This window comes from Plecotus auritus (genome assembly GCF_963455305.1).
Source record: "Plecotus auritus genome assembly, chromosome: 2".
NCBI lineage: Eukaryota > Metazoa > Chordata > Mammalia > Chiroptera > Vespertilionidae > Plecotus > Plecotus auritus.
The window spans coordinates 152,782,104-152,803,834 of NC_137771.1; the positions used below are offsets into that span (position 1 = coordinate 152,782,104).

The 21,731-nt window shown below is 36.9% G+C and overlaps 1 protein-coding gene across 4 annotated transcripts in view; it reads right to left on the minus strand.

Annotated features, from left to right (window-relative positions):
* The window catches only part of CBLB (Cbl proto-oncogene B), a 246,417-nt gene that overhangs the window by 20,451 nt on the left and 204,235 nt on the right, over window positions 1–21,731 (minus strand). For 2 of the 4 annotated variants that reach the window (XM_080654163.1, XM_080654164.1), the window contains exons 14-17: window positions 12,725–12,871; window positions 9,447–9,544; window positions 9,200–9,331; window positions 6,525–6,665 (exon numbers count right to left, since the gene is read on the minus strand). In XM_080654163.1, the coding sequence (XP_080510289.1) occupies window positions 6,525–6,665; window positions 9,200–9,331; window positions 9,447–9,544; window positions 12,725–12,871 (518 nt within the window). Of the gene's footprint in view, window positions 1–6,437; window positions 6,666–9,199; window positions 9,332–9,446; window positions 9,545–12,724; window positions 12,872–21,731 lie in introns of those variants that run through there. The other 2 variants (XM_080654166.1, XM_080654165.1) reach the window with 2 other exon arrangements.

Here is a 21,731-nt window from a genome sequence, read left to right on the forward strand (position 1 = left end):
CAAATTACTTCAGGAAGAAGACAATGCTCTGCTTTTGGTGGGATCAGGAAGGTGTGGTGTATTATGAGCTTCTAAAATCAGGTGAAACCATTAATTCTGATCTCTATTGGCAACAAATAATCAATTTGAACCACACTTTGATCGTGAAATGACCACAATGGGCCAGAAGACACAGCAAAGTAATTTTGCTTCATGATGACGCACCATCACACACTTCAAAACCAGTTAAAGACACGTTCAAAGATCTTGCCTGGGATGTATTAACCTGCCCACTGTATTCACCAGACATTGCTCCTTCAGATTACCACTTGTTCTGATATATGGCACACGCACTTTCTGAGCAGCACTTCAAAACGTTTGAAGAAGTATAACATTGTGTCTCTGAATGGTTTGTCTCAAAACAAGAAAAGTTATTTTGGGATGGTATCCACAAATTACCTGAAAGATGGGGAAATGTGTAGCTAGCCCCATCTTGTACATTACAGATGGACATTACAGTAGGTCCTTGGGTTACACTGAAGATCCGTTCCTATGGCGCGACTTAATGTGATTTTCGCTGTAAGTAGGAACCCAACTACGTCACTCACGTGGAGCACATACACAGCAGTAATGAAGTGAAACAGTAAAAAAATTTAAAAGAAAGATAACAATTCCTGACCTTTACTTGTGGTAAGTAAATAATAAAAAACATAAAGCACATATGTACATACATTGAAATGACGAAACTTTTTTTTTTTTATAAATAGAGGCCCAGAGCACGAAATTTGTGCACGTTGTGTGTGTATGTGTGTGTGTGTGTTCCTCAACCCAGCCTGCACCCTATCCAGTCTGAGACCCCTAGAGGGATGTCCGACTGCCTGTTTAGCCAGGACTGCTGGCTCCCAACTGCTCGCTTGCCAGTCTGATCAACCCCTAACCGCTTCTACCTGCCAGCCTGATCACCCCCTAACCACTCCCCTGCCAGCCTGATCAATGCCTAACTGCCCTTCCCTGCCGGCCTGACTGCCCCTAACTGCCCTCCCCTGATGTCCTGGTCACCCCTAACTGCCCTCCCTTGCTGGCCTGGTCGACCCTAACTGTCCTCCCCTCCAGTCCTGATTTCCCCCAACTGCCCTCCCCTGCCGGCCCGGTCACCCCTAACTGCCCTCCCTTGCCAGCCTGGTTACCCCTAACTGCCCTCCCTTGCTGGCCTGGTCGACCCTAACTGTCCTCCCCTCCAGTCCTGATTGCCCCCAACTGCCCTCCCCTGCAGGCCTGGTCCCCCCCAACTGCCCTTCTCTGCTGGCCTGGTTACCCCTAAATGCCCTCCCCTGCAGGCCTGATCGTCCCAAACTGCCCTCCCCTGCAGGCCTGTTCCCTCCCTACTGCCCTCCCCTGCTGGCCTGATAGTCCCAAACTGCCCTCCCTTGCAGGCCTGTTCCCTCCCTACTGCCCTCCCCTGCTGGTCTGATTACCCACAACTGCCCTCCCCTGCCGGCTATCTTGTGGCGGCCATCTTGTGTCCACATGGGGGCAGCCATCTTGTGTGTTGGAGTGACAGTCAATTTGCATATTACCTCTTTATTATATAGGATGGGAGATGGTGATGTAACCACGAAACGACGTACGTCAAGTCCGACGTAACCCGAGGACTGCCTGTACTTTGAATAAAGTACTTTTGATGTTTCTTTTGAAATTATGTGTTTTCTTTGATTACAAAATCCGCATTAACTGGTACACCTAGTAACTCGCATTAGGTAGCCCCAGGTCTGATATAAGCAGTGGCCAGTCTTGACTTGGAATGTAGCCTCAAACATGGTACAAGTGGCAGGTGGCCTCAACCCACATCCTGGGGCCATCAAAGGGTCCCAAGCCCAACACTAATGGCTGCCAGCCTTAGTTTGTAAAATAGCCTCTCAGGAATCTCCAAGCCCAGCACAAGTGGAAACCAACCACAGACTGTTCACTTTGTGGCTCTTACCAGATAACCCCGAGCCAGGAACAAGCAGTAGGTGAACCTGACCTGCACTATAGCCCCACCCAAGAGGCTCCAGAACAGTACACACCTGGTGCCAGTATCAGAGCCCCACCAACCAGCTTTACAAATGACAAACCCAAAGGGCAGACTTGGCTGGCATTAGAGTCCCACTAAAGAGACCCTTAAACTGTGGGGTCAGCCCTTGCAAAACAGCTTGTCCTCTATAGTCACAGCCAGCTCTCAGACACAGTCAGCCTGAAGGTCAAACCTACCCACTGACATGAAAACAATAATCAAGCCCTGGTTGGGTGGCTCAGTTGGTTGGAGCATTGTCATCCCATATACCAAAAAGGTAGTGGGTCCGGGGCATGTACTGGAGGCAACCGATTGATGTTAACTCTTACAGTGATGCTTCTCTTTTTTCTCTTGATGTTTCTTTCTCACATCAATGTTTCTTTCGCTCCTTTCCTCTCTCTAAAAAAATCAAAAAAAGCATATCCTCAGGTGAGGATTAAAATAAAATAAAACAAGTAAGCAAACAAACAGTAATCAAGGCTCAACTACGATAGGAAGGTATACACAACACACACAAGGGGCATCTCTGGAGCAATCAGCTCAGGTGACCAGGGAAACTGCACCACTGGGTCCCACAGGACAACTATATTAGGCCACACTGCAAAGACTGGGTGATGAAGCAGATCTACCTAATACATAGAAACAAACACAGGGAGTCAGCCAAAATTAGGACTCAAAGAAACATGTCTCAAAAGAACTAGAAAATGAATTAAATGAAATGGACAAGCAATCTACCAGACGCATAATTCAAAACACTGGTTATAAGGATGCTCAATAAATGTGGATGAAGAGTACATGAACTCAGTAAGAACATCAACAGTGAGGTAGGAAAGGTAAAAATGGGATAGAAAACAAAACAAAAAAATGAGTCAGAAATGAAGAATGCAATAAATGAAATTAGCTGGAATCAGCAATAGATCAGATGAAGCAGAGGATCAAGTCTGCCATCTGGAAGACAAGGGAGTTAAAAACACCCAATTAGAACAGCAAAAGAAAAAAGAATTTAAAAAAATGAGGAGAGTTTAAGCGACCTCTGGGACAACATCAGTTTTAACAACATTTGCATCAAAGGTACTACAAGAGAAAGAGCAAGAAATTTAATACTATTTGAAGAAATAACAACCAAATCTTCCCTAATCTAACAATGGAAACAGATGTACAAGTCCAGGAAGTATAGAAAGCCCCAAACAGATGAACACAAAGAGGCCCACACTAGGACACATAATTAAAATCCCAAAGGTTAAAGACACAGAAAAAATCTCAAGCAGTTAGTTATGTAAAGGGAGCTCTATTAGGCCTCAGCTGTTTTTCAACAGAAACTTTGCAGGCCAGAAGGGAATGGCATGAAATATTCAAAATGATGAGAAGCAAGGACCTACAAACAAGATTGCTCTACCCAGCAAAGCTTTCATTTAGGATCAAAGGAGCAACAAAGAGTTTCCCAGACAAGAAAAAACTAAAGGAGTTCATCTCCACTAACTCAGTGTTATAAGAAATGTTAAGTGACTTCTTTAATTTGAAAGAAAAGATACAAAATACAAATAAGAAAGTACAGGAAAGAAAAAAAGATCTCACTGACAAAGGCAAACATCTAGGAAAAGCTGTGGATCATCCAACTATAAAGCTTGTACAAGCATTAACCCTTTGTTCGCCATAAGTGTCTATAGGCACAATTTAATTCAAAATAATGTGGCATGTGGGGATGGTTTCCAATTTGGATGCATGGCAGTTAACTGGTTAAAGACAAGAGTTAGAAGATTATGTGTTATTACAACAATAAATTAAGGGATACACATAAACACATGCACAAAAGAAGTACAAAATGACAAAATATAAGTATGTAGGGATGAGTAAAAATGATAGTGATTTTAGAATGCATTCAAATTGAAGCAATCATAAACTTAAACTGCTATAAACAGCTTGTATATATGAAGCACATAGTAATCACAAACCAAAAATCTATAAGAGATGTACAAGAAATAAAGAAAAAGGAATCCAAATACAACACTATAGAAAGTCATCAACATACAAAAAAAAAAAAAAAGAGCAAGGAAATAAGAAAGGAACAGAGAAAACTACAAAACAGAAAATAATAAAGTAAAAGTATCTAAATAACTATCATTAATTTAAATAATTAATTTAAATGTAAGTGGACTAAATACTCCAATTGAAAGACCTAGCATGGGTGAATGGATAATATAACAAGACCCATACATATATTGCCTACAAGGGACCCACTTCAGATTGAAAGACACAAACAGACTAAAAGTAGAGGGATGAAAAGAGATATTTCATTCAACTGGAAACAAAACTAAGCTGGGGAAGGAATAATTATATCAGACAAAATAAACTTTAAAACAAGGGCTGTAATGAGGGGAAAAAAAAGAACATTCCATAATGATAAAGGGATCAATTCAACAAGAAAGTATAACTCTTGTGAACATCTACACATGTAACCCAGTCGCATCTAAATATATTAAGTAAATATAAAGGACATAAAAGAAGAGATCAACAGTAATACAGTAATAAAAAAAACTTTAACATCCCATTGATATCAATGGATAGATCATCCAGACAGAAAATCTACAAGGAAATAGTTGCCTTAAATGACACTTCATACCATAGAACTAAACTGATATTTTTAGGACACTTTCCCAAAAGTATAAGAATGTACATTCTTTTTAAGTGCATGTAGAACATTTTCTAGGATAGATCAAATAGTAGGCCACAAAATAAATCTCAATAAACTGAAAAAGACTGAAGTCCAATGAAGCATCTTCTATCACAGTGGTATGAAACTAGGAATCAATTACAAGAAGAAAACTGAAAAACACACAAAAATGTGTAAGATGAATAACATGCTACTAAACAATGAATCCTAACATATAACTTAGCATACTACTTAACAGTGAGATCAAGGAAGAAACCAAGACATCTGGAGACAAATGAAAATGAAAACACAATGACCCCAAATTCTATCGAACACAGCCAAAGAAGTTCTAAGAAGGAGATATATAGCAATACAGGCCTACCTCAAGAAACATGAACAATCTCAAATAAACAATCTAACATTACACCTAATGGAACTAGAAAAAGATGAACAAACAAAGCCCAAAAAGAGTAGAAGGAAGGAAATAACAAAGATCAGAGTGGAAACAATAGAAATAGAGTCTAAAAAGACAATATAAAGAGGTTCTTTGAAAAGACTAATAAAATTGATAAAACTTTAACCAGACTAAGAAAAAAAGAACTGAAAGAGGAGAGGTGACAACAGGCACCACAGAAATACAAATGATATAAGAAAACTAGAGGCCCAGTGCATGAATTCGTGCACCAGTGGGGGTCCCTCAGCCTGGCCTGCAGGATCGGGCTGAAACTGTCTCTCCCGACATCCCCCAAGGGGTCCTGGATTGCCAGAGGATGCAGGCCAAGCTGAGGGATCCCACCGGTTGGCCAGCCGGAGAGGGACCACAGGAGGGTTCCAGGGCATGTCCGGCCCATCTTGCTCAGTCCCAATCAGCCTGACTCCAGCAGCAAGCTAACCTACCAGTTGGAGTGTCTGCCTCCTGGTGGTCAGTGCATGTCATAGCGAGCAGTTGAGTAGCCTTAGCATATCATTAGCATATTATGCTTTGATTGGTTGAACGGCCCACTGGATGACTGGACACTTAGCATATTAGGCTTTTATTATATAGGCTAGGATTCTAGAAACAATTATAGTCCAAGAAAATGGACAACCTGGAAGAACCAAATTCCTAGAAACATACAATCCTCTAAGACAGAATCAAGAAGACAGAAAATATATGCAGACTGATATCTACTATGAAATCAAAGCAGTAATCTAAAAACTTCCTAGAGTCAGAAAACCTGATTGACTTGTCAGCTTCATAGCATAAGCTCCCTTGGTAGCCACATCATGATACCACTTTATAAAGGTCACAGTCAAGTCCCCATGCATACTTTTCAGTACTGTTACTAATGATTACTTAAAAGTAAAAACAGTAACAAAACAATAAAATGAAGGTAATTCAGAAAAACTTATCACTGTTATAACAATGTAATTTACCAAAATATGTTTTTTAATGAAATTATGCCCCTAAAATATATGTAGTAACATTTTTAAAACTTACTAAAAAAAATTACTGTACTCAGAATCAGAGACAAAGTCTAAATTTTGTCTCCACCATCACGATTAGCCCAATCATGGAGCCCTCTGGTTCTCAGGGACGGTAACACAAGGGTGTTATCTGGACTGGAATGATGTCTACAGCACCATTTCCACATTCTATTCTTCCTATTGCTTTTGCCATTTTTTTAATCCTTTTGCAATTAGACCAAGCAATTGACAAACAAACCTACTCAACTGCTATTTTCCCTCTCAGGTGTTTTTTTTTTTTTTTTTTTTGCCAAGGAGATAGAAACCAATGAATTACTCATTTGACAGTATGACCTTAGAAATATTTTGGCTTTAAGTGAAAAGTTTCTCTCCTACCTGAAGGAAGAAGGAAAAGGTCTTGTCCTGAGGATGGCCGGCTACTGGAGCCAGGAGGTTTTGAATGTTCGATTAGACTATGCCTTGCAGGAGGTGGAGGAGGTGGGAGGGAAGGGGGGAGGGCATCAAAAGCACCTTCACCTGCATTTAAAGAAAGGTCAGTATCAACAGCAGAACTTCATTAGTCAAAACACAGTATAAGGCCAAAGTAATTATTGATTTTCTCTTGTTGCTTATAAAGAACTTCACCTGCAGTGTTTATCCAGCTGTTCACCAACTTTGATAATGGGAGTTAAATATTTTGTGGACTATGGAAACAGCAAACCAGACACACAAACACATATGTGTGTGCAAACTTTCCCTATTTCCCAGGTCTTCCTATTAAAAAGCAGCACTGGTTATGAAACAGCTTATTATTCACCTGTGAACTTTATAATATTAAGACACTAGAATTTTGAACTAAAAATTATGTCACACCATCAAAACAGAACTTTTTGTGTAACAGCCTCTAATTAGAAAATCACACTATGCACAAAGATTTAATGTCACATAATAGATTATCTTTTAAACTTTATCCTACTAGGTTGTAATTTATTGAAGCTAATGCTCCATATATTTCATTATAAAAATATACAGCAAATGGCCACCTACAGGAGAAAAATACATTTTTCTATTACAATATATCTCTAAAGAGAAACAGTTAAATACTACCTTGTGTGGTCACAAAGCTAATTACTCATATTTGCATATTTTCCAGTTTTAGAAACTACAGAACACTGTGGAATGCTTTTGTCTATATCCCCCTGCCACATGTACTATTTTATGCACATTTTCCCTTATAATGATTCTTTAAAAAAATTAAGTTGCAGAGTACATAAGCAATCTCAAATGCTCTGCGAATGAAACATAAATAAATAGCTACATATTCCAGTAACAAAAACTCACACATATTTAAATTTACTGACAAACAAAAAGGTATACGTAAAGAAAATAGTTTTACGATTCATGCAGCTTGCTTTGCAAAAAATACTTAAGATATTTTCGCTAATGATCAAAAATATTTTTTCTAACTTAAAATATGTGAAGGTATAGAAGAGGTAGTTCTGTTATCATTCCAACCTTAAGCTATCTGCTAAATTATCTGATTCATTCAAGTACTTTTTCAGCCGTACAGGGCACCATGCCAGGCACATAGGTAACGTGAAGATCTAAGTCATAAGGATCTTAACCAAAGAGCTTAGAGTCCATAAGGAGATCTAAGAAAAGTTCACTAATGATTCAAGATGAAAGTTCCATAGATCCCACAGAGAGAGATTCATTTTAAGAGGGAAGAGGAATGAAGAAATTGGCATTAAGCAAGGTGTTACCAAGAACAAGAAGGTCTGGGCTATCAGTGGCTCAAAAATACTTGTCAAATGGGAAGATGGTATCTTTTAGACATAGTAAACAGTGTGAATAAAGCATAAGTTATACAGAGGAAAGTGGGGTTAAAAAGATAGGTTGGAGCATTTGTCTATACTGCCCAATATAGTAGTCACCATGCACATGTAGCTATTTAGTTTAAATTTCACTAAAATTCAGTTCCACCGTCACATGTGTGAATATATAGACCCTTACATCACCACGTGAAGTTCTATTGGACAGTGATCACCTAGATCCTGTAGACTTGGGTAATAGGTCAAACATCAGTGTGTAAGAAGAATAAGGGAGAAAAATACCACATAAAGAAGTTAGAAGACTTGTCGTTCATGTAGGTGAGAATAAAGCACTGAACTACTGAAAGGACAGGAGAGGTTTCAAGTGTAAAATAAAAAGAACAGGAGAGTAAAAGACACCACAATAGTGTAACTGGAAACACTGGTTGATAGTGTTTGAGGAAAAAAATAAAAAGGTTTACTTCACATTTCTGGTAGTCTAATAATTCAGAGAAGCTTAAAAATGGACCTTCATCATACATTATTTTACATTATGGTGACCCGTTATTGTAAAGCCTTAATGTGTATGAAGGTTCTAGTTGACTTTCTCTAAAAATAGGGCAAGAAACTTCCCACCTAGACTTAAGGAATTAACACAGGCAGCCAACTTTAGCATGCATACACACCTGTGTATCTCCACACAGGTACATACACCGAACACAAAGTATGCTTCTTCATATTAAAATTTGAAACAAAAATTTAGATTCGTTGGATGTGTTTTTTTTTACAATTCTTTGCAATGGTGGTAAGATAATTTATTCTCAGCTCTCTACAATAAACTATATAATTTTCCATAATGTAACTAAGTGGGACCGGATCATCTTATGCTGAAAGAAACAGTACACATTCATTAAAAACTGTATTTAAAGAAAATTTCAGCTGACCACTTCAAATCTACTAGAACACAAGTGCCTGAACAATGCTCTCATATATTTTTTTGTAGACTACATTTAGTACATGAAGATATAACCTGATAAAAGTCTGAGGGCCAGCTATTGACACCATTGCTTCAATCCTCTGAATGGAATAATGGTCAAATGAACTTGAGAGCACCATCACCTGAAGAATCCATTCTAATTCAGACAGATTCAGAACCTAGTGAGTCTGCATTACATGAAACTCCGATTTCTGATTAATTCAGATACTAAGTGAAAGAAGAGGCAGGGTGGCTTGTTAGAAATTTTTAAAAAAGGTTTCAACCTAATGGAGGGATGAGAAGATCATAATCAGAGGGCGTCCTGTTGAGTGAAGAACCATGCTTTGGATTGTCCCGAGTTGGAGGCCTGGCAGGTGGTAATGGCACTGGATCAGAGGCTGAATCAAAAACATCTCCTAGAGGATAACACAAAATCTTAATGTATTTTCAGTTCAACATTGGCATGGACTTTTGCCTTTAAATTCTGACCATTAAGATGTAGAATACAATGAGAATATGTATTATACATACCCTTTATATATATGCCTAACTCAGGGATGTTTGATTTCTTCATCTCTGAAGATGTACCATGTGTTCCATTCAATATACAATGACCATTATCATAAGACCTACGGCAGAGATCAGAGGATAAAAATCATATGGATAATTACTTTCCATTTAAAAGTCACTTGGGAGGGTAATGGGAACTAGCAACCCAGCTCATATAATAAAGTTTGAAAATAAATATAATTAAGTTGCTTTTCTGGGAAAAGTACAAGTAATATTATCTAGATATTCTTACTCGAATATTTTTACAAAGTAGAAATAAATATCCCATTGAACACAAATTACCTTTTTTAAGTGAAACTAAGAATTACAATAGTCACAAAAAGTGTACTTGAAACACATCTTTGAAATTAACATATTGCTTTGAAAGAGTTCCCTAATACTTTGTCAAGTTTTTGAAGAAAAAATGTAATAAAGCGAAGAAATACGTTATTTAACATTATATTTTTATTTCTGTAACTTGAGCTGTCTTTATAACAAACTAGAGCCCATCAAAGATGGAGAACAATATTAAAGGATCAGCAATTGATTAAAATTCTAATGGGCAGCCTGGCTGGTGTGCTCAGTGGTTCAGTGTCCAACCATGAAATAGGAGGTCATGGATCGATTCCCAGTCAGGACACATGCCCGGGGTGTGGGCTCGATCCCCAGAAGGAGGCGTGCAGGAGGTAGCTGATGGATGTTTCTCTATCATCTATGTGTCTATCTCTCTATCCCTCTCCCTTCCTCTCTCTAAAACAAACAAACAAACAAACAACATATTAAAAAAAGTCATTAAAAAAATCTGATAGGCATATTCAAAGACCTAGAGTCTATAGTATAATTTCACTGCTGCCACAAATAAGACATTGGCAGTTCTGACAAATGTACAAAAATGACTTTAGCAAAAGTCTTGGGTATACAACCAATATTTTGATCTAGGTGTCTATAAAAATAATACTAAAAATTATTTTTGCTGTTGAAATCCATGGGAAGACAGCAACAGGAAGAGAAGATACAGACCATGTGTTGTCTTCAGGATATAGCTGTGTAACAATGAACTCTCTGTTCATCAACTTCTGCTCACAAGAGCTATATAGAAAGCAGAGTTTAGATTTTGCTTTTCTCTAATTTACTCTGAATTCTTGGGGCAAAATAGAATTACATACATAATGGAGGAGATAGTGGATATTTAAATAGTTATTGTAAGAGTGCTTCATTTGTAATTCATTTCCATTCTCTCAGGTAGCCACCTCTCTTCAAGGGGCCAGAGATGTTTCATTTAAAAATAGTTAGCATGTATTGAATTTTCATAATAGTGATGGATTTTTACTGAAACTGAATTGAATTATTCACCTACTGTTTAACTTTTTCCACATATTGACAATTTGATTCTTCTGATGTTCAAAAGGATAAGGGGGAACAGAGGAGAAAAAACTGTTTAAGCTTAAATAGTGTTTTGTGGAGGACATAAGAAGATACTCATCCATCAGCTTTCAAGAACAAATTAGATAAAAAATGCACTCCAATTAAGATTAGGGATTATCAACATTTATTACTTCTCTATAACAGTACAAAGATGGTAATGGTGGACATAATTCAATTTTATTTTCTAGATTTGGGAGGCCTGCCATCAAATAGCTCATTCAATATGATGTGACAATAAAAATTTAAAGTATTAAAATTATACCCCTCACTTCTCCAGCAATGAAAAATAATGATACCGTGTAGACAGAAGTATTTCATCTAATTTCAGTTTTTAAAAATTACTACACATTTGTAAGAGTCAAAGGAATTGAAAATTGTAATAATTTGTATTTGACGTAAAGGAATAATTTTTTTTCTCTTATAAGAGTAGTAGACACTTGGTTCTCCTGATACAATAAATTGCCTCTCAGTTATTTCTTTGTCTTCTCAATGATATTATTTTAGCAGCAAATGTCTTAAACACCAGCAATTAGCAAGAAATACTTCGGTTCTTGCTTTGAAATATGAAGCCCTGGACTTCAGAATGTTAATAATACCAGTTAATAACTTGGCAGAGTGTTGATAATTCCAACCAGGATCACTCATTAAGACAGATCTCTGGTTATAATGAAGAGTTGCTTTTCTTTTCCAAGCTTTGCATTTTCTGTCTCAGTACAATACTCAGAGAAAGGCATTAAGAACATTTTTAGATTTCTCATCTGAAAAGGGAAAGCTGCTCACGTAAAATGCTTTCCGTTGATTGACTAGACCTCAAAAGGAAACAGTACACTAAATAAGGATGGCATAGATGATTGAAGTGTTCAAGGGCTCTCCTATCTCTCAGTCAATCAAGAGACACTGGCAGGGAGAAGGCTGGGCCATCGCAGCAGTGGAACCCTAGTTTAAGTTCCCAGCACAGCTCCAGGGATGTTATTACACAAAGAAAACTGAGGTTTAGAAAGGAAGTTTTGAAGCTGAGATTTCACTTATTGAGTACCTCATATATGTCAGGCTTTTAAAAAAATTAATAATATATTATGGTTTACTAATTCAATTAAAAAAGACAAGTTAATATTTCAATACATGACACCCATTTTTAATAACTCATAATTTAATGGGGCTGCTACTTCAAAGATCAAGGATGTCTCTAGTATAGTGAGAATAAATAACTGACAAGAAAAAACACTATTCCTCACATTCTTATTTGATCCAAGCAAAAGGAAGATAGATAGTACCTGATAAAAAGCAGTTAAGAGAAAAAGTTTTAGGGTTTTTTTCTCTTTTTCTTCAAGATCTGAATAGAAAAAGGTAGCACATCAAGATGGGAAGTGAATAGAAATTACACTACTCTTTACATCATGAAGAAAAATTCTAAGGATGGTTGGCATAATACCTTAGTTTCTAAGCACAAATTTTTCTTCAGGAGGTATGTACTTAGAATTTATAAAAATGGATTGAAATTAGCTTATGGAAAATTCATGAATTAATCACTATAGGTAACCATTAACAAAATTTGATCAGAGTATGATTTGTTTTTAGGGAGGGAGAGAGGGGCAGAAGAATGTTCCATTAGACTTACTAGTCAACTAAATTAGTCAAATGACTTGCTAAAAAATTTTTATCTTTTAGTTTTTTCTGAAATTAATTCAGAAAACAGTATATAAGAAGAAGAGACTTTGAGCAAGAAAGCAAGGATTTTTAATAAATAGATATGATTTAATTGCTTAAAAATGAACATCACAAATGATAATGTGTATGCAGATGTGAGGAGATTGAAAAGGTGCCCATATTCTTACCTAAGAGGAGGTTTTACATTATGACAATGAGATGGCTGTGAATTCAGGGAAACAGGATGGGATGAAGGAATCTTATATTCATCATCATCTTCCTCTACTGGGTCTCTTGTTTTCTCTGAAAGACAATTTGCTAAAGGACCAGTACACCTACCAGAGGGGGAAAAAAAAATCCAGTCTAGTATAAGCATAGTAATTTAGAACAAGAAAGTCTGATGTGACATAATCAAATTAAAGAAGCTACTTTGTCAAGTGTATTCATTTTTCAGTTACAAGGTAATAGCAGAAGGGCTGTTCTTATGCTAAATACAAAGAAAAGAATTTTCAATCTTTTGTTAAGACTCTACTGATGAAATAAAAGAATTGTTATACTTATAATTTTAAATGGCACAGTAAGAAAAACTAGTAACCTGTCAAATAAAATGATCTTGGAGTTAAGAGAAAATGCATAAAATTATTCAAAGCAAAGCTACTAAAATATTAACATTTTGTTCCAATTTAACTTACATCAGTAAATTAAGATAATATATATGTATATGCATGGAAACTTAATACTAGTATATTAATGAAGTTCTTTTAGAAAGGTCAAACTTTCTGTCTTTAGTAAATATTACCCATAATTGAAAAAAAAAATCCAGTTTAATTAAATGAAACAATTCTTCCTCCTGTGAAGTCACAGTTTAAATTATTTTTTTCCAAATACAACCAAGAAATAAAAATGACCGAAACAATTAGAAGTAGATAATGAGAAAACAAATTAAGTTGTTGAGGTATAGTACATTATTTTTCTGGCTTAAATGAAAAAGAATGAAAATGAGTAAGATGATCACCTAATATATGTTCAAACATTTTATTCATCCATGAAAGTAAATGAATTAAACAAAGCCAAGGAAACAAAAACCTTTTGTTTTCACAGTTTTTGTTACTGGAGTTTAACCCTTGCTGATGCAAAAGAGAAATACCAAATTAGAAACGCACAAACCTATCCTGATCAACTTTAGGACAACCAACCAGTTTACAAGACAGTGGAGATACATATGGAGCCAAAACTTTTTGTTAATCATCATGAACTTCATGGCAAATCTATTTCATTAAATTAAAAAATAAAAATAAAATATCTTTTTGACTGCAATTTTGAAGCACCTTCTGTAGAGGGAGCAAGAGTCCTTTGGTATGTTTGCCATCAAGCAAGCCTGAAATAACTTTCATTTTGATCTTCTCACTAGTTAGAATGAAAACAATTTTAAGGGCTTTCTTTGTGTCCATTATAAGATGCTTTGAAAACCTGGAGGTTTTCAAGTTTTAATGATAACTGAGTCTCTAGGAAGTTCAGAAATGAAAGAAAAATTGCTTATAAGATTTTTCAAAAGTATATTTTTACCTATCTTTGGAGACTTTTTCAATACTGATTTTGAATTCTTGTTTGAGCGACCTTGGACTTCAAATGACAGTTCATGGTGGGATAAAAGCACAGTGATGCAGTGACCAAGTCCACTGTCAGTGCCCAGAGCACAAGTTAATAACCGTATTAATAAACTAAGGATAACACCTTCTGTGGTGTAACCTTGCGAGATGTACATTTCAAATGAAGGCTGGTGAGGATATGGACTGCAAAGTGATGGCTTGATTAGAGCAGGGATTTCAAACACAACCTTTCCACAAACTCCTTATAAACATGGATATATCAATTTAGCTAACTCGAGGACCAAAGTGGGTTGGTTCCATTAGCAAATGAAATGAGAGAAATATATACCCTTTCTATGTCCTAATACTTTAATTCATAATGAAACTTTTTTCATATGCAATTCAAATATATACTGTGTAAAAGAATAAGACCTATTGACCAAATATTCAACAATCATATCAATGTCAGGAAAGTTCTACTACCTGCCTGATGCAGGTGACTTCCAGAGATTTAAGTTTTTAAAGGAGCACTGCATTATGAGACTAGAACAGACAATTCTAAAATCACATCTGTTGCAGCTGGTTCTATATTTTCTCTTCACCTTACTCTTCCCCCCCCCCCCCTCCGCAAATCAACTGAGGGAGTATTTCTGAAGGAAATGAAAATCAAAGCAGGGAAGGCGAGGCACTTGACTGGGAAGAGGGCATAGAGGAAATCTCTGTACCTTCTCCTCAGTTTTGTTTTGAAACTAAAACTGCTCTAAAAAATAAAGTCTGAATTAAAAATAGAAATGGAAGAGGAAGGTACAATGAAGATAAAGAAGTTGTATATAAAATACCAAAAGAGTAATCTTGATTCATGCAAACAATTACAATATGTGTAATTATATGTGGGAATTTTTTTCCTCTTCACAAACTCATTCAAGAAGCAGGTTCAATTTAAGTTGCAACTAAATAAGTGGTAAAATAATTAGTTTAAGAATTTTCATTAGCAATCATGTATGTTTACTTTACTTTTGGCAGTGGAGAAAATATCTAACTTTGGGACATGGGAAAATGTGCAGTCACTGATTTAGTGTAAGGGAAATTTTTAAGATACCAGTTAAATAAATCGAAGCAAATTCTATTTGACTGGTTCCGAGTTAAAGATGCCAAGTGAACCATCCTACCATTTACACCTATTGCTTCACTTTCTTTATATTATCATCACACGTTGATGGAGTGTTCTTCATCACTGTGGCTGCCATTGTTGAGCTAATAAACTGGTAATGCACAGGACACATACTCTCAAAGATGTACAGCCATCCTCACCACAACCTTGTAAAATTCATTGTGTGCTAGTTATTTGAGCCGTCACTGAGTAATACATCCATTTTCTTCAGGTACACATTTAAAACAAAAAAATATGTAATCTAACGCTATTCTTAGTGATTTTTATATTTTGAAACTTAAGGCTCATAGGTGCATCCCTCGCAAACATGTCAAAGTCGCGGCTGGCGGACTGTGACTTTGACATGCTTGCTATAGCATTCTATATTCCTGGTGTGAAGCATACAGGGTGGGTAAAAGTAGGTCTACAGCTGTGAATACATGAAACAGAGAGGTTATTCTTGTATTATTATTTATTTATTGTTGTATTATTTTCCATATGAACATTTGTGAACCTACATTTGCCCCACCCTGTATAATCAGAGGGGTGCCTTCTACAGATCCCATTGGATTTACCTATATAACATACTTCAGACATCACCCTAGCAAGTTCTTTCCTTCCCTTCATTTGAGCAACTCTTTTTTTATTGAATTTATTGGGGTGACATCTATAGTAATCTATAATAATAAAAGCATAATATGCAAATCGACCAAACGGTCAAACAGCAGAACTACTGTCCAGACAACCATGCTATGACACGCACTGGTGCCAGGCTAACCAAGGTGGGTGTGATGCAATTGGTCGGGGGTCCCCACCATTGCCCCATGATCGCCCTAGAGAAGGAGGCCCAGGCCACCAGCCAGCAATGCTGTGGTGGGTGGGCGGGGCCAGCCAGCGATCAACCCGCAGAGGGATGCCCAGGCCAGCCAACGGATTGCACCCCACTCCTGTCACCCACAGAGGGAGGCGAACAGTGGCGGGGGGGGAGGGGTGCTGCCACAAAGATGGCAAGCAGTGGCAGTGGCGGGGTGGGGGCAGGGCCATCTGCCATCAGCGGGTGAAGGAAAGCCCTGATAGGCCCTGATCGCTGGCCAGGCCTAGGGACCCTACCCATGCACTGCGGAGTCCAACCAACTGGATCTGGGCCCATCAGCTCCCCCAACCTCTTGCAGCCCCTCCCCATGGCCTGCCCCGCTTCCAGTTGTCCCTCCCCCCCACTCCCAACCCTGACAGGAGGGAGCCCAATTCCTCATGGAATCAGCCATTGGTTAGCTTTCTGCCAGCACCCTGACAGTGCCGAATCCTGTTCACCTGCACCCTGGACCCTGACAGGAGGGAGGAGGGAGCCCGATTCCCTGTGGTCCCTACCCCAGGCTGGCATTGGCAACAGAATATGTCTGAAGACCAATTATTGGCACAATGTACCTCTGAAGCTTAAAGAAGCCGGCCTTGTTGACAGAATGTATCTGAAGACCAACTATTGGCACCAGGCCTCTAGTTGGTTAATAAAATTATATAGGTTTCAGTTGAGCAATTCTTAATACCTCAGTTAGTCCACCCACTTTTTCAGAAAGAAAGCAAAGTAGAAACATCCATCTTCACTTTCTATACATGAACCTCCTGTGACATTGCCCTTGACATAAACATGTCTCTTCTATTGTGTGTATTTAGTTATGCTTGTCCACTGACACTGCATTTTTTTTTTTTTTATATTCACCTAGGTCTCTCTTCTATTTCTATCTTAAATTGCAAAATACTTAAGGGCAGACCCTGAATCAACAAAGGCCTGCCATGGTATGTGTCCAGGAGAGTGCCCACAAGCTTTTAGAGGAAAATAATGACTGGTTATTACAGGAATACATGACCAAGCTGTTAATGGAAAAGAAAAAACATTTTTAGGATCCTTTCATAATCTAGAAAAGCATTTTAAATATAATATGTTATTTTCCTGGTTTTAAACATGTAAGATTCTTTATTTAAGAATATATGAAGACAAGGCATTTAAAAATATTTTATTAAAACTGAATCTTTAGAGCCTGCAATGCAAACTGGTCCATATTTTTTGTAACTATCCAAATTCTAACAGGAAATATCTAACTCAGAAAAATAATACCCCAGAGAAGTGCTAACACCAACTATAGTTGAATTTGAAATGGCTACACATGTGCCACATGTAAGTCATTTCCCCGATATATCAGAGTAAGGCTTATAATATATGTATTAATTTTGAGGGTTCTTTCATCACGAAGGAAAGTCAGTGTGGCATATTATTAGGTTTCATATGCTTAAATTATATGCATTTTCACTGACTTGTTTTTAAATTGGAGAAACAAATTTCAAGTTACATTTTTAAATTAACTTATTCAGGACCAGCATTATTTCTAACACTTTTAGGGTCTGCTTTAGCAATCAAAAAGATAAATGTTGAGAAAACTTGTACTTTTCTCGATACCCTAATTTTCCAATATATGTCAAACATTAAAGACTTCATGATGATATTTAAAGTGGCATTACTTACAATAGCAAAAAAAAAAAAAAAAAAAAAAAAAGAAAATTACCCAAATGTTCCTCAGTGGAGGTGTGCTTTACAATGGAATGCTTACTCTGAGCAATAAAAGGAACAGATTATTGACACACCTGACAACATGGCTAAATCTCAAATGCATTATGCTCCCTAGAAAGAAACCAGACTCAAAGGCTACATACTGTATGATTCTATTTATATGACCTTCTGGATAAAGCAAAACTATATGGACATAAATCAGACTGGTAATTTCCATGGGTTTGCAGTGAGAGGAGAAATTCACACAAGACATGGAGGGATGTTTATTGAATAATGAGTAGTCCTTCTTCATTGTGGCGGTGATTACATGACTATGCATTTGTTAAAACTCACAAAACTGTACATTAAACATTAGGGTTTTACTGTAAATAAATTATGCTTTAATAACAACTGGAAATATTGTATTTTACAATTAAAAATTTATTTTAACTCATTTAAAATACTGGCCATAGCATCTTTTCACAAACAAATATGCTTAATCTTCCTAGTGGCCTTCAAAACATTATTTAATTAATTTGAGCCTATGGAGAAATGTTAACAGAAACATAAGAAATGCTTGGATATGGTGTAATACGTGAAGATGTCCTTATTTAATATGAAAATAAAATCGCTTTCTAACGCTACACATTTTCTATCAATGGATCAATATGTTCATGGAAAAATGGAGAATATATGGTAGATTATGCCTCTGTGGAACAAAAAAGAGACAGTATAAGGAATATAATTTAGATTGTATCTTTAAACAGAATCTAGTGGCTCACATGTCCATCAAAGACTACCTAATTGTTTGTGATCATAAATTACAGGTTACAGATTGGTCAGACTACTGGGATAATGTTAATACCAGTTCCCATCAAAGCTTTTAGATGGAGAAAATGAAAGGTTAGTGGAATTAGTGGCATTCCCCCATCCAGATTATAGCCATCCTCCAAATGCCCATATTATTTATTTTGTACCCTTTTCACAAACTACTGATCTTTTAGTTGAGGCTGGTTTAAAATGATTTATTTGCAGCCCTCAATTCTTCTTATCCATGTGTCAACAAGTAGGTTCCAGCAATTCCCCAACAAAACACTAGAAAACCTATGTTAGGATAGTCCAGCTGCTTTGCAGGAGGCTTAAACAAAACTTAACCTTTTTTTTCCTGAATAATCACTCTGATTTATAAATTAAGTCTGAGTTTCAAATACTGAATCATATCAATGGGTCCAAACCAAATGCACAAACATTTCTATATGCTCCATCAACGAAAGAAAAATGTGATAGGGATCACAACGAACAAAGTGAAAAGAAGGCCCTGTTTCACACCATCTCCTCTATACCATGCCAACTGTTACTTACAGGGCACTGCCAGCTTTGGTAATAGTGCACTTTTCCATCTAGCAAAGGCAAAATAATAAACAAAAATAGTACATCAACTTAGCATGTCTAAAAAGATTTTAAGGTAACAGAATGAAAGCCAGTACAAGGATTAATAAAAAACCAACAATGTTCACTCACTAGGGTTCACTAGGGTTAATAGAGTAATTCTTAATTATAGTTGTAACTTCCATTAAAAAAAGTTTCCACCACATTATATTTAACTCAGTGATACTAATCCCCTCAAAATCTCTAACTGAACATACCAATAAACTGGATTAATGTAAAACTGTAGTACACATTGCCTACATAACAGAAAATGTTTTCCTGCTCTTTTGACTTCAAGCATAAGAGAATGTAGACTGGTGTGCACCATATACAAGATGAAAAATGTCCATCAGGCTCATTACCTTGAAGTTTTTAAAAATTACAATGTGATATTTGTTTTAATAGGTTCTGTAGCTTAGTACTTTTTTTCTTTTCTTTTTTCTGTTATTTGCTCTCTAGTTATAAAGGAAGCAAAATAAAGCAAACATTTTACAATGAATTTGCCCATCACTTCAGTCAAACTGGTCTAGCCTTTATCTATCTATGGACCACTTTGGCCACTATTTAAAGACAACCACACTCCCTGGCATGCACACATGCCCAGGTATGGACCTCTTAGATGACTCTCACTAGAAGGTGGCAGTAGTTGAGGCTGCATTCACAAATCTACATTTCTAGTTTATTTTCCCCAACAGTTTAGTATATAAAGGAAAATTATTATAATAACCAATAAAAGGTGATGTTTACTAAAATTTTGCTACACAGAAATGTTCTGAATATGTTTTCTATGATATCAAAATTTCAGGGGTAAAAAATATGTAGAAGGTAATACTTTAAATATATAAGTTCCTACATTGTTAAAAATCTCACTGAATTACATTCATATGTCTAGGAATGTAACCAGTCTACTAAATTTGGCCCAGGCCATGTAGAATGGAATTTATCAGCTTTAGATAGTACCTACTGAAATTTCTCCCTGCAAGGCATTTACATGTCATAGGTGTTTGGTGATGTGCTATACCATGAACCTTAACAAACCTGAGCTGGACTTACTGTGCAGCAGAAGGCAATACTACTGCATTTTCTTTCCCCTTGGAAACCCTAAGATGAGACTGTTCACTCATTTGTAGGGTCACCAGTGTTGGAGCCAACTTGATGACACATACTACTAGTAATTGAAATATTTGCCTGAATACAATATAAAGTTTAAAGCTTAGACGGTATGGCCAACTATCCCCTCAACATCTCTATTTGAAGATGTGTGTTGTGTAACAAGCATCCCAAACTCAACAGATCCGTAAGTACTAATTTTACCACCTCTACCCTTTCCCACACATGCCCCTTCTTTGATTTCCCTCACTTTTGTAAATGGCACCAACCAATCACCAAGTTTTGTTTTGTTTTTGTTTTTTGTTTTTTTTTTAGCCAAAGACCTATGTAAGTGTCATCCCTGACTATCATACCTCAGAGACATTCAATTTATTAACAGACATTAGTGGATCCAAATGCAACCCAAAGCTGACCATGTAACTTCACCAGTATCATGCCAGTGAAAGCCTGGCCATCTCTCACTGGTCTACCCATCAGACGACTGCAAGTCTCCACTGATCTCCCTGCTCCCACTTTTGCTCTCTTAAAGACTCTTCTCCAAAGAGCAGCTAGTGAAACTCTAAAAACACAAACCAGCATCATGGCATAATGCTGATTAAAACCTTCCAATAGCTCCTAAAACTAACCAAACCAAAGTTCTTAGCATGGCATTAAACGCAGCAGAGGAGTTAGCTTCTGCATCATTGTTCAACTCCAGCCGCATTGCCCGCCTGACTCACTGACTTCACTGTTTTGAATTTGAGTTCTGTTCATGCTTGTCACCCAGACAATCTAGTGGCTCTTTCTTTTCTTTGCAGGTTTCTGTTAAAATATTACCTTTCCCAATGAGCTCATTTAAAGCACAAACCTCTCTATCACTATTTACTCCTTCATTTTTCCTCCTAGCATTTACCATTGCCTGACAATACACCACAGTTACTGGTTTCCTTTCTATCCCCCTAACTAGAGCATCGATTCCAATGAGGATGGGGCTCTATCTGTTCACACTATATCTCCAGTAAGAACATGCAACTGAATGAAAATAGAACAGTTAGGCCAAATCTGATTCTCTATTCACTGAACCTAAAACATTAGCAACTTTGTATGTTTAGAAAAGTATATGACAATAATCAACACCACTACCTCCAACAACAAAAGAGCCTTTTTATAAAAATATAAACCAAGTAATATTGGTTCATGTGTATTTGAAATCTTAATAGGTCAAAAAGTACACAAGATTCATCTCTAAAAGACCAGGCACATTAAAATATTATTTAAAAAAAAAACACATAAAAACATTCCTCAGCATTCCAGAACATTCTTTTATCTGGAAACAATTATTCCATCATTACTTGCAATATTCTTTTGCTTATTTCCAACATCTTATCTTGTTTCAA